Source organism: Falco rusticolus, chromosome 13, assembly GCF_015220075.1.
Source record: "Falco rusticolus isolate bFalRus1 chromosome 13, bFalRus1.pri, whole genome shotgun sequence".
NCBI lineage: Eukaryota > Metazoa > Chordata > Aves > Falconiformes > Falconidae > Falco > Falco rusticolus.
The window spans coordinates 23,990,495-24,009,565 of record NC_051199.1 but is presented as its reverse complement, the minus strand read 5'-3'; the positions used below and the strand labels follow the sequence as shown (position 1 = coordinate 24,009,565).

At 40.8% G+C, this 19,071-nt stretch overlaps 1 protein-coding gene across 1 annotated transcript in view; it reads right to left on the bottom strand.

The window, feature by feature from the left end:
- The window catches only part of SPATA16 (spermatogenesis associated 16), an 85,422-nt gene that overhangs the window by 9,324 nt on the left and 57,027 nt on the right, over positions 1-19,071 (bottom strand). Inside the window, exons 8-10 of the mRNA XM_037407295.1 lie at positions 14,979-15,041; positions 12,910-13,074; positions 8,326-8,409 (exon numbers count right to left, since the gene is read on the bottom strand). Of these exons, the coding sequence (XP_037263192.1) occupies positions 8,326-8,409; positions 12,910-13,074; positions 14,979-15,041 (312 nt within the window). The remainder of the gene's footprint in view (positions 1-8,325; positions 8,410-12,909; positions 13,075-14,978; positions 15,042-19,071) is intronic.

Below are 19,071 nucleotides of genomic sequence, written 5' to 3'. Positions count from 1 at the left end.
AACCTCTTCAAAGCAGGGCTTTATAGGCAGTTTGCGTCTCCTTTTCTGAAAATCTTACCGCATTTCTGGTAGTGCCCTGTCAGTCACTTCTGAACTTGCCTGGACGCATCTGCTTTTGCCCCGAAATACCACAAGGCAAGTATATACTTTGCCCTTCCTATGCACTCATAGGGATAAGGTTTCCCACATATGCTTCCTAGTTCTGTGATGTGTACCAGCTCTGATGAGGGAACACTGTGATACTATCCATCATTCAGCGTCGTTTAGTCCAAGTCCTGATGCGCCACAGATGTCATGAAACTTGTCAACCTTTGTGGCAAGGGGGCTGTTCCAAGGAACAGATGTCCATGTTTGATGGCTTACTGACTGTCCAAGGGAAGCTTCGTGGCTTGTCCAAAAATGGAGGAGCTTTTAAAAGAGCGGCATGAATTTGAATGCAAAGGCAAAATATCAGCTATTGTACCTGCTAAAGAGTTTAGAATGAAATGAGAAAGAGCCAGGATCCCACAAGGACAAACTCCTGTAGGAAAATAAATCTGTTTACAAAAATATTTAGATGGATAAGCAGCAAGCTGGCTCCATAAACTGTAAAACAGTAAAAGTTTGCCTTGCATGGATGCATCCGTACACGTTATCTATAACACCTAAACATCCAAACTTCCTAAATCCCAATACAAACTGTGGGAGTCACTCTCAAATAAGAAACAGGTACTTTTGAAAATATATGCAGGAGCTATAAATAACACATAATGGCAAAAATGTTCTTCTGGCATACAGAATCTATTTTTATTACTTAGGAGTTATTAGTAATAGAAGGCAAATGAGCTGCCTTCAAACATGAAGTACCTCTAAACGTTTTCCTTTGTCTCCCAGAGCAACTTGCTAAAGCACTCTTTGGAGTGAATATAACCGGAGGAACAGTACTTGAAGGGCCTATGGGAAGTAGGGATGGCTGTACAGGGTGTGGAGGAAAAGCTACTGATATGTTGATAAAAGTTAAATCCCAATCTGTACCTTCCATTAAGGTCAGTTAGGACCTTAAAGGTTGCTCAGTATCTGGAAAAAATAATATCATGATTTCACTGTTTGTGTGTGAAGCGAAGCACGTTGGAGCGGCTACGGTCGCCTTTGGAAGGGAGCGGGTTTGCAGAGCAGCGCGTGATCTGGGCTGCTGCGGGCAGGGGGGTCATTTCCTCATGTTTTGGCGCTGTAACCCAACCGACTGCACAACCCTTGCCTTGGACCTGCTTCTAGAAACGTACATAGCTTCAAATGCTGATGCCAAAGATAAATATGTTGTCCCTCATGCTCCGTTCCTGTATTTTCACATGCCTCATTTGTATGCGCTGCCTTTCTTTAAGGAAAGGAGTCTGACAGACAGCTCTGCTGCACGTTTCCATCGCAAAGGAATGAGTTCAGTTAAACACCAGAAACCAGTGTTTGCCAGTAGGTTCTCAACGCACTGGTGAAGCTCCAGTGCTAAAAGCAGATGGAGGAAAGAATGTTTGTTGCTGAGGAACTGAATAAAATTATTGTTGATGCTGGTAATGAATTACACTTATTAACTACCTTACAACTCAGATGGTCCTTTTGTACTTGACAAGCTCTCCTGAGATCACTGCCCAGTGCGGTATTTACTATGAGCAGTCTTGTTGACTCGTACTGTTTTTCACAGCAGTAACAATGCCGGTAGCAAGCGTTTATAGGGCTGGAGACCTTCTCTGGTAGAGGGCAGCAGGTGAGCAGACTGCTCGTTTATAACTGCCAGCATGATTAGCAAGGGTTGGGGAAATGTTTATCTAAATCCTTACGTGGGGATTGTTAATGCCCAGCACTGCCTGTGATTTAACTGCCAGGCAGCTACAACCAGCTACATTATTCCAGTGTTTAGGACATTTACTGCTCAGTTGCTGGATTTGCTGCTATTTAAAATTATGCCGGTGACTTATCACACCCTATAGCTTGGTGGAACAGACCAAAGCTCATCACAAAACACTCCTTCCCAACAGCATTAGCAGTTGCTGTTGCTGTGATGGCCTAAGCATTATGGGTATAGATGATATCTGTTATTAGACCAGCTGATTCAGCTGGAAAACCCCATGCTTTTATGTACAGAAACTTTCCTTCGGATGTGGAACAGCAAACCTGAAGCTTCCCACATCTCTTCAGACTTGAATAAAGCCTTGTATACCCCAAACCTCGTAGTCAAGGCCTCTGTTTTGATGGTGCAGTGCTGGTCCAGCAGCGATCAGGAGGTATAGCTGTTTGGTGTGTGGTCACTAAATAGCCCGGCTTTATATTAGATACTGGTGTCTGCAGGGTGGGAAATGGGCAGGATGCAATTGCTTCTTCCAGTGTAGCTGAGGGCCATGTAGGCATCTTGCAGGTGCAGCTTTTCTTCTCTTGTATGCAAGGCAAAGAATCAGAGACTCCCAAGGGCAGGAATTTATTTTAGGGACCAGGAGTGTTGATAATGGCTGAAATCCCATTGTCACCTGTCTCTTACTCAGAGCTCTGCAAATGCTGCCACACTTTTATTGCCCCTGCAATGGGGCTGAAGTTATTACTGGGACTCTGGTTGCCTATATTTCTTCTGTGTTGCCTCAGCTTCAATGGGGCAGATCTCATTTTCTGCTCAGGCACCCTCCTAACTTCCTCTGCCTGGTCTGAAAACTCCACTCGGTGCCAGGTTAGAAACCTCTGCCACAGCTGCTGCTTGTTCCTCTCGAGGCTGTTGCTGATTTTGAGTTAATCCTTTCCAGGATATCTTAATGTGTTTTCTGTAATCTTAGCACAAAGTTGATCTTTGGTCAACTCAACAAAAATTTCTGCATTTCTACCTGGTTGCTCTGTTATTAGTTTCCTTCATTCTCAGTCTACTTGAATCAGTAGCACTAATGTTATTTTCCTTTTGCATTTGCACTTTCTGACTTTGTTACACATTAGACTAGCACTCCCGCTCCAGAAAATGTGCTTTTCCCATCCTTTTTTTCCCTTTTCACAATGGGTCCATGCGTTCATGAAACACCTGGCTGTATCACAGCCCCAAAAGAGAACAAACCAGGAACCAGTTTCCTCCTATTAATTCAGGAACAGTCAAGCTTAAGTCAAGAAAATGCACCAAAACGCAACAGCTTCTGAAGCCTGCCTGCTCTCAGAGCAAGCACAGTTCCCGGTGGCTGTGGCATGGGCTTGGACGACTTTACAAGACATTACAAAGTCATATACATCAAATAACTGTCGTAGTGGCCAGTACAATGCTATTCAGCATCACGTCTACTTTCCATCAACGTACTATGAATCTCTCTCCTTGCTCCTCTGGCTGACCGAAAGACTAGCAAGCCTATGGCCCTTTTCCATGGCTTGATTTTCAATTAAGAGATAATGTCAGTGGAAGAGCACAGTTCATCAGATAGTGTTCCCCTGCTGTTGCAGAAGGCAGACATGCAGTAAGCAGAGGTCAACTGCTCAAAATCTATGTGCCTGGCTAAAAGATTATATAATATGTTAGGCTAATTTCACTTCATTTCATATTCACATATATTAGTGCAGCATTTGTTGTATAGTTATCCTTATGTAAGTTACATCTGTTCTTTTATTCACTCATCCATGTTTGTTCTGCTTTCAGATTTATGAAACAGGCATTCCACTGAGCTCAGCAAATGATGGGCATAATAACTTATCTAAATTGCAAAGTATGTGATGCCCTTGAGGTAAACTCAGATGTGAAGGTTTTATGAAGTGTCTCACATGTGGAAGTGTAGGAATGTTTATTTGCCAACTTCTGTCTCTCCTTTGGCTGTTCATATGATGTTAAGAGGATCCTGTGAAAGTGCTACGAAAGCCTAGGGGCTAAACGGAGAAGTAGAACTACGTTATCTTCATAGGGGAAGCAGAGCCATACGGGCACCTGCGCTTATGGCTCTCGTCTCTTTGGACATCAAAAGTTTCCTGGTTGATAGGCTCTAAAGTACTGGTTGAATGAAATGCCTCTCAGTGTAACAATATTGTGAGGCTAATCCCTTTATATTTCTTTATATTTTCTCTTACAAGACCGCCGAGAAGCAAAGGCCCTATAGAGAAAAGCGGGAGCCTTCCTGCCGTGTTATGAACCTGAGGTACTCTAAGCCCTTCTGCCTGTCCACAGCTGCTAGAAAGTCCTGCAATGGCCATGCAGAGACCTGGTTCCCTGAGTTACTCAGGGCAAAGCGTTACTGCTAATCCCAGCATTCCGGTTCACATCAGGTGTCGCTTACATTGTATGTAACCCTGTCAGCAAAGCAGCTAGTCAGTAACGGCCGGAGCTGGCTGCTGTGGTAGTGTCCCCAGTTGCTTAAGACCCTCTGGCTGGACCAAGTTTTGTGGGACTGAGCTGCATTACCACCAAGTTAGCTCTCCTCAACCTCTCTTGGAAGTTTCCCGTTCATTGCTGTGGAGCCATGGGCGTCAGAGGTTATTGCTTAAGCCACTGGGCTAAATCAGTCTTGTTAAAATAATAAATTCAAATGTAATTTGAATGAAGAAAAGAATTTACACTTTTAAATCCAGTAAACAAAATTACATTTCTACCCCTGTTCACTGGTGAAGACTTAAGCCTCTTTGAAAGAGAGGGTTTGATGCTCTTTCCCATAGTGTTTCCTATTGACTATTTTCAGAGGGCTTCCCATTGGTAAGGGTGGCTCTAGGGAAGGCCGTTCTTGTGTAATGCCGACAGTGTGATATTTAAGTACCTTTGTAACTCAAACTAGAACACAATTTGGACACAGCCAGTAACTAAAAATAAATTCCAAAGCCCTAGTATGGTGCCTTGAATCCTCTGTAAACCCAGCAGTCTGGCCACCAGCAAGTTCAGTTTGGGAATTTGTGACAACTATAAAAAGAAAGAAGGCGATAATTTTTTTTTTTTTTTCAGAATGCCCATGTTCCTGAAGTAGACTGGGACTCAGTCCCTCCATTAATTGCTTGAAAGGTCTTAGACCCAGGTGTCTATTTCCCCAAACTGCTAATACAAAGCTCAGACTCTTATCCAGGGGACCACAAGGAAAACTAAAATCCTGGAGAAGAGGGATCTGGGGAGACTGACCTGACCCATTTTTCCTGCCTCTGAGGTATTCTTCAGGGATATCTAGTATGTGGGTAAAGCCTTTGTAGGAGGATGTTTCTTAATCTCCCAAGGTAACCTAGGGTCTCCTGGGCCAGCTCTCCACGTGGCTGGAGAGTCCCTAGCTTGGTAATACTGAGAAAGGCGTCTTCTGTGCAGCGATGGTCTCTTTTTCTCTGGCTAATTACAAGGTCATTTCTCACATCTTTGTATTTAAAGCTTCCAAAAATAATTAACCCATTTAATAAATTAGTTCATTTAAAAACATAAATTTGTCAGTGAATGGGATGAGCAGTGCAGCACCCAAAACACTTGAAGGTACACATATATTACTACTTTGTCAGCCCTGTAAATTCAAAATTGTCCAGATTAATTTCAGACTAATTTGATAAACTCTCCATTGTGACAAAAGGAGAAGTATTTGGGTGTCAGGCTTTGTGCCCTTCTATGTCAGATTTCAGCCTGAATGAATTTTTATGGCTGACTCTAGAATATAAAACTCTGAAAACAGTGGTTTGTAACGGCAATTCTGACAGACCCTTTAACCATTTGGAAAATAGGCACTGCTATAATTCTGCTGCATTAGAGAAAAATTTTGAGTGCTTTCATTAGGTGCAACAGCTGTTTCTATTGCAAAAGCCAAACTTCATTGGTGGTAGCGTAGCTGTCGGCTTTCCAGAGCTTTGCATTTATAGCTGATTGTATAAACTCCTTTATGTTCTTTTCCACTTTCCAATGTATGTAAATTAATTCAATAGCAAAAATACAAATAACTACCTTGTAACTATATCTGTGTGAAGGTTCTTTGTAGGCTCCTACAATCAGTGTCATGTGATGAGTGAACTGAGAAATACTGAACTTTTCCAAATGGTTCTAGCATGAGTGACATGTGGTAATCCACACCACATCAATTTTTAATCATCATATTTAATCCTCCTTCCTAGTAATGTGTTGGAGTTCTTTAGCCTAGCGTAACGTTCTTAATTAGAGCTGATTTAAAAAAAAAAAAAAACCAACAAAAAATCCAAGAAAAAAACCCAAGCTCCCTGTGTGTTTTCTTGTCTCCTCTACTTAAAGCAAATTTTTTCCTAAGCACATGCTGAATATGCTGAAATGAAAATTTGGAAAAAGGTAAAGTAGAAAAAAAGAGTATTTGATGATGCCTTTCATTTCTTTGTTCTGATAGAATATAGAAAAATACTTTTGTATTATGAAAAAGTGAGTTCTACTTGGAAAAGGATACTTCAAATCAAATAGTTACCCAAGCTGTCAAAGATGAAATGCAAAACTATGTTCTGAATGCAAACAAATTTTGAATCACCAAATTTTAAAATGGCAGAGAGCAGATTTTCATGGATTCACTAAATTATATTCCTGAATATTGAATTATGCACAGATTCATGTGGCATAATATGGGATACCGGCCCATTTTAAAATGTTAGCTCTATTTTCATTGAGATTATACTGAAAGTAAAAGTATAGGGGGAAATATAGAGGAGGTACATACGTATACACATATAAATACAATGAAAGAAAACACTTTGATTTACAGAATTTATAATGAAATATTAACCACTCTCTATTGAAACATGTGGGAATCTTTTTACCACTAACAAACTTTCAATGAGCCTTTAATAAATATTTAGGTACCTGTGTACTTGGTCTTACTTTCAGGTGTGACCCTTTCTCAACACTCTCTCAACTGTGGTTGTTCAAAGTTGTGCAAATCGGGCTGGTTATTCAAACACCTGAAGTTGGGCTGGTTATTAAAAAAATCTGATTTTTGAAATGCTTTGGAAAATGTCTTTGATATTTAAGTCTGTGTTTATTATATATGGCAGGCAATATGTATGTAGCTGTATAGATACATATAATTCATATCATATGTAATGTATGTCTTGCAAAAAATTCTCATACGATCTGTAGGCAGGTGTGAGAGATTTAGAGACTATCCTGGTGCAATGTAAGAGTGGTATGAATATTTATCCTTTGCTTTGCCTCACGAGCATTTGAAAGAGATGAAACCCAGCCTGACTACAGTTTTGGGCATTTAGCTTTTGGTTACTTTCTGAAAACATTCTGTACCTGGAAAACTTTATTAAAAGCCACTGATCTGACAGCTTACTGAGGCAATACACCTACTCAGACTTTCTTTCAGAGGAGATGCCTTCTGAAATTTTAATTCGAATTGCCTGGAAATACAGACTTTGAAAATACCTTGACCCTCCACCCCTGTGAATTCTTTCAGACATCTGTCTTATTTGCTTCTCCTGGTTACACCGACTTGGTGCAGCCAGGGTTTGGGTTTTCAGTATCTTCCCTGAGATCTGTCTATAAACCCAAAATTCCAAAGAGGGACAATTTCATGTCCTGCCAGTGCCGAAATTCAACCCCTCTGTCCTCCAGCCTCCTGCCAAAACCTGGAACATGTGTGTATCTGTCTCGGATCTGACAGAGACCGAAGGTGTAGGGTACAACCAATGCTTTGAACCATTAGTAATGTTTTCCTTTCCTGGTGATGTGTTGCTATCCTTTTTTTTCAGAAGTGGCTGCATGTCAATGGTCTTGAATTCCCAACAGAGATGTGATTTGCTCTGGTTTAAAGACTTTGTAAAAACATAAGACAATTACATCCTAGCTTGACCTGTTATTCATTACATCGGGTCAGGTGCAGCTGTACAGATGTTGTGTACCAACACGAGACACCCCGCATTTCACAAATCCTTTAAGAATTACATTGTCTGGTTACTGTGCAGAGACTCCAGAAAGGCAGTAACATGTCTTTTACCTCTCGCATCACCGAAGCCTCATCTGAGCTCCGCTGGTGGACCTAATTTGTTGGGCTGAATTTTATTCCTGAACCACCCCACCCCCCATTAGCACAGTACCCCATATGACAAAGGTGGAAGAGAAGTATAATTATCAGTATAATTATCAGCCAAAAATAAGCTGTTCAGTTGTTGTTTTGTGGTTGTTTTTTTTTTGTTTGGCATTAGATAACCACATGAGACCATTAACATGGACAAAGTTCAACCATAGGGGCTAAAGGAAATAAGAAACCTGTGTTTGTGGTTAGTGCCTGAGCCCTAACAGAGTTCATAGTATGCAGCCAGGTTTCAAATGGCACCTACTTTCTTTTCTACCTTTTAAGCAGGTATGTCTCAGGTGGACATTTACTCCCCAAGGAACAATATACTCTCCTGCCCTTTGCTGCAGGTTTTTACCTTCTGAATTTTATTCCACACACGTCCTTTATCACTGCTTCTTCCTTCAAGGGTGTCCATGGCATCTGCCATTAGCAACCGCAGCTGTGGCACCAAGATAAAAATTATCAGTGTGGAATTCACACAGAAATAACTTCTCTAAATACACAGATTAAAACCTAATTAAAAAATCATTTGTACGCTGATGATTTTATTACTCATCTTTCACACAATAAGCACTGCCACCTCATCTTTGCTTTAGCCATTACACTGTATTATTGTGGATATAAAATACTTGACAATGGGTAAAAATCCTCTGGAAAATTTGTATTTAAGCCCATACGTTTTAATGCAGTAAATGTTTATACTTAGTAAAGGAAGACTTGGGTTGTAAAGAATAAAGGCTCCATATTTCATTCTTTAGCTGTCTGGGTTATTCTGTGTTGTACATGAATGCTTTTTAGTATTTTCTCCCAAGGCTAATGTATCATAATTTAAAGCAGCATGTAAAACCTCACAAGAGGACAACACTAAAGCTGAGATGCTTTTACTGTAGCTGGAAGTATCTAGCTCATTTCCCTGCTTTTACTATCCTTTTTTCTTTGGCAAACCTTCCCTTCTCCCCATCATTCAGCATAACAGAACATAAAAACAAGGCTGACAATTTCTAGTGTAAACTGTAAAAAGAAGCTGCAGGAAAATACTTGCTAATCAGTCCTTAGTGTTAGAGGGAAGGATAAAATTCAGGTTAGTTGTAGTACTGCCTCACTCCAATACCCTTCCAGGTTAGTCATAGCATCACCTTGCCCTGCACCCTTCCCAAACACTTAAAAATGTTTCAGTTGCTCTTAATTCAGTAAGGGAGAGATGAAGGTTGGATCCAGGGTGTCCTCCCGTGAGCAGCCATTGGCATTAGTGTTTAGGAACAAATTGGGAGAAACTTGTATTTAATACCTGTGATGTTGCTGTGTTCTGTTAGGTCTATTCCAAAATGTTTTTTTTTTTTTTGGTTAACGTGAACCCAAACAATAGTTTTTGGTGCCTCTTTCCAAATTTGTGACTCATAACAAGTAACAGTGCAGTGTAAGCGTAAGCATTCATTAATAATCTCCCCTCTCCGTACCTAGAAGGGCAGCAGTCCGGTGTGAGCATATAAGGTGATGAAACTTGAAACATCAGTGTTTAGGCTCATGTGCGCAGGATATAAAAATGCTGCCCTGAGATTCAAGGAGCAGATCTGGATTTCCTCAGGTTTACCTTTGCATTCAGGTTTTTGAAGTTAAAATTCTTTGTCTGTGTCCCAACACTGGGTAAAGGATGCAGGAAACCTCTTTTGAATCTCTAAATAAATTTGCTATGATTGGTTCCAGCCTGCTTTCTCTGTGCTTGTGCAGCCGTTAAGTTGAATCTTATTGGTTCAAACATTTGATGAAAACTTTTATTATTTTTATCTTTTTTTGGTCATGCATCAGTATTCATGAAAAACAAACCTGCAAATTTCTGCCTCTGACTTTAATGTGAAAAGAGTCAAGAACCTGTCAGAAATTTTCCATCACAATACTTTTATGACAGATAATCTCCTTCTATGAATCCAGAATAGACATGGCCTAGAGATTAAGGGTATTAAGGGCAGAATGGGCAAAGCACAGTTCCTGCGTTAAACCAGGCAGAGGAGGAATCGATCAGGGGAAGGGGAGGGTTTCTCCATTGCTTTTCTTGGAGTGATTGTCTCTGAAGAACTGATTGAACAGCACCCACCGGGGTAGGGACGAGGACGTTGGTCTGTCACCCCTAAGGGGATGCTCTGACAGCCCAACCTGGTTGGTGATTCCACTGCTTTGGGCAAGAAATTAAACCAAGAAACCTCTCCAATTGAGGTTTGATACATGCTAATGAAAAGTGCCCAGCGTGTGCTCTGGTTTTAATTTTTATCACATAAGCTCTATTGGCAGGCAAAATGTGCGTGCCGCAAGAGTGGGCAGTTGGCAACCCACAGCAATTCTCCCAAAGCTGATCTGTTTTGGAAGATCCCCTCCAAGGAAAAATGCTACATTAATTAAAAAAAAATAAATCTTATCCTCATTTGATTTTAAATTGAAATAATTTCTGCTTTTTTAACAGGCTTTCATCTTGATTTGTGATGTACAAATATGTTGACACTGAAATCATAAACCTTGGAAAAATTTTCTTCAGGGTTTTTCTCCACTTATATTCAACTGTTCAAGCTAACTGAAATCTTTATTTTTCCAGGGTCTATGAATAAATACTGATCTAAAAACGCCTCAGTTGAAGCTCTCCGTGCCATAGATTAGGACTCTATTTATTTAGTTACAGGAAGACATTTACACAGAAGAGTTTATAACTGAAATGCCTTTGGGATCCTTTCTGTATCAGTGCAAATTACACTGTTATAAATTCAGTGTGTTTGAAACTTTATACAACTTATGCTGTATGTGATAATAAACATTTGGCATCTTTAGCATTTTCTAACTCACAATTTCACTGCCTTGCTTGGTCATAAACTCTTATCTCAGTTTTACCAATGTAAAGTCAGAATGACCTCAGAGGAATTACTTTAAATTTTTATTAGTACAAGTGAGATTAGAATTTGGCCAGTTCAGTTTTCTTCACGGTAAAATTTAGATAGAAATGTTGCTGAGCATGAGAAGCACACGGAGTCAGCATGGATGCTGTGGTTCTTACCCCATGGATGTGGAGGGGCTGCCCCTGTATCACCCATTGAGAGCTGCTGAATCACACCAGTACAGCCCAGTCACACGAGTGTTTCATCCTGCCTGGCCCCCAGTGAAATGAGGCGGATGGCAGGTAGGCTGAGCGAGCTAGGATCTTTTGCTCGCTCTCTGGCTGGTTTGGGCGTGCAGACCCAACGATGGGCAGCAATGTTCTGTGCTTGATGCAGTTGTGATGTGGTAGGGAAATGGTCCCTGCTGGCATGACAGGAGCCTGTGCCATGCAGGCTGGTGCCACCAAGAAAGGTAAAGCCCATTAGTCACTCCCTGGTGAAGTCACTCTGCAAGTTCTTGCTTGCAGTCTTGTGCCTTAACACTGTGGTGCCTGAAGTTTACTAAAATATTCTAGCTACAAAGCATCTGAGCCTCCATTTGCACACACAGACTAAAGAGGTATTTTATGGCAGGATGACAGGACAAAGAAAAATAAATGAATGCTGAATTAATACATTTTAATGCTCTGGATGGGGTAGCTGCTAGAGATTTTCTGCCTTTATTCTTTTAAAAAACATTTTTACCTTGGGCTCAGTAAACAAATCATATGTGTTTCGTTGAAAGATTTACAATCTGTCACTTAAATCTGCCAGCGCAGACCCTTGTTCTGCCCAGTCCTACCCTAAAAGACTGAAGACCTATGTCTTGGGTGGCCTAGAGCCTCCCCCAAAAAGCTTTTCAGGGAGGTCAGGCTTATGATTACTACATGACAGGATACAGGCAAGAGCGTAATAGCCTGTGCCTAACGTGTGATGTACTGAAAATATTGTACCCTGGAGAAAAACATATCACTGAAATATGTACCAATAACTCAAGACCCTTTAGTCAGCCTTGAAATGTGGGCCTGCTGAAGTTTAATCTAGAAAACTTGCATCAAAAGGAGAATGTCTTCTAATAACACAGTTTCTTTGCAATGTCGTTTCCCCTTATCTCGAGCCCAGACTTCAAAGCCTGGCAACCACCTCCTGCAGTTGCAGGCCGCTGCTCGTCTTCCCTAAAGCAAGCTGCTGTGAAGCTTTAATTCTACAGAGCTTAGGAGCTTTGCAGGGCTGCAAACAAATGTCAAGGGATGGGCTTTGGGAAAACCAAGAGTTTGTAGTGAACCGAAATTGGATCATCAAAATTGGACTGCATTTAAATGCAGGGAGCGTGGGCGGACTCTTGTTGTTTTTTTGTGGTGTGCGTTTTTGGGGTTTTTTTCCCCCCCCTAGAATGAAATGCTTAAAATTTCCATGTAAGCGAGCTCTCTCTCTCCCCTCCTCAGGAAACCTGACAGTCTCATTGAAGAATAACCGTATGGTACTTTCTGATTGCAGCTTATTGATATACTATCAAGCTATTAATGAGACTAGTCTTGCAACAGCCCTGCTAGCATCACTGCCCTCGTTTTACAAAGGGAAAACAAAAGCATAGCAGGTAGACAGGTTTATTCAGAGAGAGGGAGCAAGTCATACATGGAGCCAGGAAAGAAAATATTTTCTCCCCTTTCCTCCCTCTCCTCAGCTTCACCTAGCTTCGGCCTGTTTTGCTGCAGGTGGCTCCTGATGTTAGATATCTCAAAGTAGCACAATCTGAATAATTGCAATCATTTTCCCAGACTGATTTGGGGAGGTTTGGGGGAAAAGAAGAGGTTTTAAAAATATGCCTACAGATGAGTCATGCTGTTTCTATAAAAGTCATCTTTGCAGGTGATTAGCACCTCCTCTGACAAGGCACTGCAGTAGGATTTTAAAACTACTTTGGGTCTGCACATTCAAAAAATGACTTCCAGAGTCATGCAATGCAGCGCTCTGCCCCAGCCCTTCCCTCCCTGGCTTACTGCCTCTAAAGGCCAAAACAAGTATTAGAAATGAATACTTACCAGTTCGGTATCCTGCTGACTGATGTCCTGCAGGTAGGGAACGGTTGCTAGCTCAGCCATTGCTTGATTAATCACTTGGTACTGTTCCTTGTCTCTGTGCAAACGGCCGAGGAGGCTGGCGTAATGCAACTTCTCTATCCCACGTGAACACGGGCAGAGATTGTCCTGTTTTCGCAGCAAAAGCAAGTAGGTTAGAGGAGAGTCTCAGAAAACACGCTCATCCTTTGAGTCCTGTGCCTTGAGGCTTATCATCATATGTATTTGTGCTGGTAATGCTATAAGCAATATGGTATCCAGTACCTTTACGATAATGCTGCTGACAATCTTTAATAGAGGGGAAAACCCAACAACTTCCTTGCCACAATCTCTCTCATAGTACTAGAAAAAATAAATATGTGGTCATAATACATGCAAAGGGGAGACAGCAGATAACAAACATGAATGCAGTTTTCTCATTTGGGAATGGCTTTTCCATAATCTTCTCTGTTAAATATTACCTTACTTTTATGGATCGCTCTTAAAGTTTCAGTGAAGAGGTTGAGGAAACCGTGCAGCGTGTCAGCTTACGGTTTGTTTGCAGACTAGGCAAATCCATAGTTTTCAAATATATAACCTTGAGGGACTAAAACCTGCAGAGGTGGTCTCTGATCTTCCAGGAAGCTAGGCACTTGGTAAATTTTAAGTGTGTGAATACGGAAACTCAGCCAAGTGCTTGCATAAAATCTCAGCACCTGCTGAAGTGTTTGATGGATGGCAGCCTTACCACCATATTTTCAAAAGTATTCTGATGCCAAAAATGCAAATAAGCACCCTACTGAGATTTTCAAAAGCAATTTGGCCTAGATTCCCGACGAGATGTAGCCATTGCGTATCTGAGTGCTCAGCCCTTCAGAGTGAAATTTCCATTCATCTAATCAGGGGTTTGAATGTATTTAAGTGCCTGAAATTCCAAGAACTGGCATAAATTTTCAAAACCACTTCCAGTATTTTTAGCAGACCTTTGTTCTGGCTGTTACATATGGTGGCATGCTGATGCTGCCACTTACACACGCTTCCAGGTAGGCGATTCTAGGTCCAATCACATATTGAAGAGGGAAGTTCCGAATGACATTAATTTTTCAATAAATGGCATCCCATTTTAAAAATTAACTTAGCTTGGCAAAGAATCTTGATGCTGGTTTTGCAGAAATTTGCACTAGGCAAGTCTCGAGTGTTATCAGAATGACTGTCAACATAGTTCCTGTATCAAGTCTAAAAATTTAATAACAGTATTATTCTTGCTTTCTATACATCTTACAAGAATAATAATGGAAAAAAGCTTAGTTTTAACTGTAGAAAATTATGGATAAATTTCACCCCTTTTAGTATGATACCTAAAATAATTGTAAAATAGTATGAAACAAAAGACCATGCACTGGAGACCAGTGGTAGGAATGCAGCTGTAACCTGGGAGCTCCAGATCTGAAAGCAATTGGAAAAGAAAGAGCTGAGCCAATGAACTGGTATTTCCATTAGCTGAAGGAGAGAATAAGGCACTGCACAGGGAAAAGAAGCTCTGGTCAGCAGTTCTCTGGAGTATTGCAGATAGCTCCAGTCAGCTGTGTTTGGAGAGGTTAATTTAGACCCAAGCATCATGGAGCAGAGAAGCCAGCATGCTAGGAGATATCTCTTTTCAGAGAAGTGTGGTTTGATTAGTCTATTAATGAAAATGCCAAGAGCTTATTACTCTTCTCAATAAACATAATGCAGGGCTAAATTCCAAAGAGAGCAAACAACTGAAAAGGGAAGGAGAGATAAAAGACAGTGATAACAGAAGGGCCATTGTGTATAAATAGGTACAAATAAGACTGGGGTGGCAATTAAGCTTCTAATAATTCAGGTTAAAGGTCTGCGATGTGTTTCACCAAGAGCAGAAAAGGCAGAAAGCCTGACTAGTTCCGAGATGGATTTTACTCAATTTGTGAATAAGATATTTGGTGACACAAAGGTGTATAATAACACGTCATTTGACTTGAGGAGCCAGAAAAGCCCTTCCAGGCCTACCTTCTCATGAACTTCTGTTGACCCACCTCTAAGAAGGGAGACCAGGACAGCCTTCTTACACTTGAAGAGTCCTTTTCGAAGCACCTGACCTAGTATTAGTAGGAGACATCAGCAAGAAAAAAGATTTCTCCGGTCTCTGATATGTGAAATTGTAGTCTGACACACTCTAGTTAGCATGGCTCTAAAGCAAGGAGGAAAATGAAGCCCCATCTCCACCTAATCACCGGTCTTTGAAAGCCAGATAGCTGTGTCCCCAGGTAGAGCTGTGTGCATTAATATAAGGAGAAGCAATTAGTTAATGAGAGAAAAAGAGCTGTTATCAACATGAAATAGTCACACAACATTTTAGTTGCAGCAAAAGGTTTTTCCCTGTTATTCTTGAAATCCACCCAAAACCTTTTTGTATAAGCACTAAGAAATGAATATATTGAGTCATCAGCTAAGCAAGCAGGTAAAAATCCTTTCTTATCATGCTGTGTCTGTTGGGGGCTTCTCCAATGATTAAGAAAGTAAAGGCAAAAAGAAAACAAGTTTTTCTCTGCTTGACTCTCCAGAAAAATATGAGAGCATGCCATGTAGCTATGGGAAACAAATTGGGCACCTGTGCCAACATGCACTCTGTGGACGTGGCAATGCTATTTAAGTTTACAGTAGGTTGGAAGTAAATAAATAAATAACTGACAGTGGGGGTTTTTCTTGAAGGGATTAGAGGAGGTTGAACATTGTCAGAGGTGGCGTTTCAGTGACAATGAAAAATGCAGAAAGAGAAAGTAAATAACTGCTGCTGGCAGGAGAAAAAATTCCACGGGGAGCTGAACCACATGATGAGAATTACATGAACTATAGCAGAATTCAAGGGGCTACTAAGCTGCAGTAAAGAAACATAATAAAGTGGCCAAGCAATCAGATGAAGATGAAACCAGCTCAGGTAGGCACAGTGAAGGTTAAGTAAAGAGCAAACTTAAATGGAGACCTCAGTGGAAAAGAGTTGGCTCCTTTAACAAAGAAAAGAGATACACGTTTGAGAAATCAGGTAGCAAAGGAACCAACAAATGCAGTATATGAAGTTGCAGTTGCATCCTGGTTAGAAATGCAGTATTAATGCAATATTAAGACAATAAATGATTGAATGATGATGCTGTTACTTTATGTCACTTTATGGATGAGCTTCACCCCTCTTGTCTGGTATTCCAGGGAGAATTTAAAGAAAAAGGTAAAAAAGAGCAATTGATGGACTTTCTTTTGAGGACTTTATTCATAATGGGCAGTTTTGTCTGAGGCAGGGGTCCTCCCAGGAGAGAGCATTCCCCAGAAAACTTTTTGCTGAATGAATTCCCTTTAAATTTAAACTTTAAAAAATAATAATAATAAAAAAAAAGACTCGAAAGGGTGTTTATCCCCAGAGGCATCTTTAAAGACCTTCGTTCTAGGAGAAAAATAAGGTCCCAGTGCCTGAGGATCGGCTCTGAGACATCCTCATTCTTCTGACTTTGGGATGAAAAAGCAGATAAGCCTGTTCTGGATGGAGTTTACCTGCTATTGCTAAATAACCAGCACTAACAACCAGACCAAAGCTAGGACAGGCTTTCATTGCAAGAAGGAGCTGGAGAGCATGTGAGAGGAGTGAATCATGTGTCCTTTCATGTATTGAGAATTTTGGGATGACAGCCCCATTTTTTGCTTTTCTCTATACTCAAGAAAGGAGTCATCCGCTATGCTGCTTCTATTTATAAATAAAGTTTAATTGCTGAGAGCTAAAGACAAGGAAAAGCAAAGTGGCTGGTCAGTCTGGATTTAAAACACAATCTATCATATCCAATACATGTGGCATGTTTAACTATCAGCTTTAAGAGCACCACTTTGCAAAAGTTGAATGCCCCCCAGCAGTTCTTCTGTGGAGTCGTTACCACTATTTTTCAGCTCAAACTCTGAATGAAGTTATGTCTTGCAAGCACCTTTGTAGTGTATTGAAATAACAAGCAGAAAAAAATCCATCATAATGTTTCTTCAATGCCCTTGGTATCCTCCAGAAAGTGTGTGCGCTGAAATCTGTATGTAGTAAACACTTTCCCTCTACTTAAAACATAGACAACAAAACAGTGAGATCTGTAAATGTAGGTATCATGCTGTGAATCATGTGGTAGGTTTTGTTCACCTTTATAATATGAGCAGTCTAATAAGTCCCTCTGGCCACTGTTTCTCCTGTTAAGTACCATCATGTGCCATCAACGGGGGACTACAGCAGGAGAAAGGCAAACTCGGTGTGGAGAAAGCAGCAGGAATTAGCCCAGTGAAATCACTTGACAGAACAACCACTTGTCAGTGCTGGTAATCTTGACTGGGACAGGAGTAGCTGAACGTCTGACTGATATATATATATATTTTTTTTTTTTTAAAGGCAAATAAAATAACCTTTGTGACATGCTATGTGTTTCTGGGTAGATGAGGTTTATGACATTTCCCCAGCAGCAGCAGCAGTTGATGCTGCACGGGGACCAGAGGGGACCAGACTGTGACATTCTTTCTCAAATGCTTCTTGCTTTACAGTACACAAATGTCCCCTTGATTGAAACGGGACTGGCTGTTCTTTATGAAGTGTGTGTGTGTGTGGGGGGGGGCAATAGAAAATGCTTTGCTTTTTTAACCTTTAACTTCACATCTTACCAACAGTGGTGTGTGTATAAATCATATAATTAACTCTAGGTTGTGTAGCTGCAAAACTGAGGTGGCAAAATAGACTTATATTAAGGGTTGCCATGGCTTAATAAACTCCGCTTTAGCACAGAGATGTTTTTGTCAAAAAAACCTGTTTAGGACAGCAATTTGGATTGTAGGTTTGCATTTGCAAATGAAGTAGAGGGCAGAAAGTTTGTTCTATTACAAACCAAATATATTTGTTTCTCTTCTCAAAGTAAGTTGTAAAGCTAGTGTCTGTATCTGAATTTGTCTTGCAGATTTTTTTAATTTAGTTTGTGTGTGATGGAAATATGATGGAATCTTTTTTTCTAGCTCTAAGAATTTTTTTCTCAAGGAAGCAAAAATGGCCAAATCTGTCAGGCCCATAAAAAGATTTTAATCACCAGTAGCAGAGCAGTTCTGGCCCTGTGCCTATCTGTATTATCAGGTATAATTGCCTTTGTCATTTGCTCTTTGGGTCAGAGGTTCTGCCTTGCCTGGATCATTCAACACTATGAAAATGGAAGGGAAAAGTGACTCTGTTTCCACCCATAACAGATGTGGATTTGGCAGCTGTTTGTTCAAACTCAGTGATAATTTCTTCTATCTTGGGGCTTTCCTCCCCTCCATTAAAGCTCCCACACTGACCCCTTGATGGCTGATTATAAATCTGTAGGACCGTGGTTCAAACCTGCTATCCCATTCTTGGCTGCTGCTGGAGGTGGCACTGGGGTTGACCTTGTTTGAACCATGGTGATGTTATGCTGACCTCCTCAAACAAAAGGCAAGTTTGCTGCTGACTTCAGTGGTGCTGGGACTTCACTCTGTATTTTTGGGAGCCTTCTTTTGTTTCAGCAAAAATATTTAAATGCATGAGGTGAGGTCTAGAGCTGGTAGAAAATATTACTGTGTAGGAGCAGTGTAAATTCATACAGCTAGTGGGGACTGGCTTGAGCAATCTTAGCACACCACTCTGCTCTTATCTCTTATGTGATGAGTTTCTTTTCCTTGTACTCTGGATACCAGATACCAAGTATGTCTGCTTGAACCATGTGATCCTGTTCCTCCAAATTAATTTACAGAATAGGGTGGTTATGGGGAATCCAAAAGATACCCAGTTTCAAGGGTTTTTTCTCTTTCTCATACTCATTAGAGACTGAATAACCGCAGTAGAGGATTCTCACCTCTAAAAGCTCTATGTTTTATCCAAATAGAGAATTGTGGGGTTATTATTTTTTTTTTTAAATTGGAGCTTTACTGCAGCTTTCAGAAAGACCAGGGTTTTATTCTGTATCCAGTACCCAACCCACTGTCTGTTTATACTTCTAGCTTAAATGTTCAAAGTCCAATGCACACAGCAGTAACAGATATTTCACTTTCCCAGAGATGCCACTTCTATTAGCCTGCACATCAATAACCTGGGCTTTTGGTCATCTGAAGCCA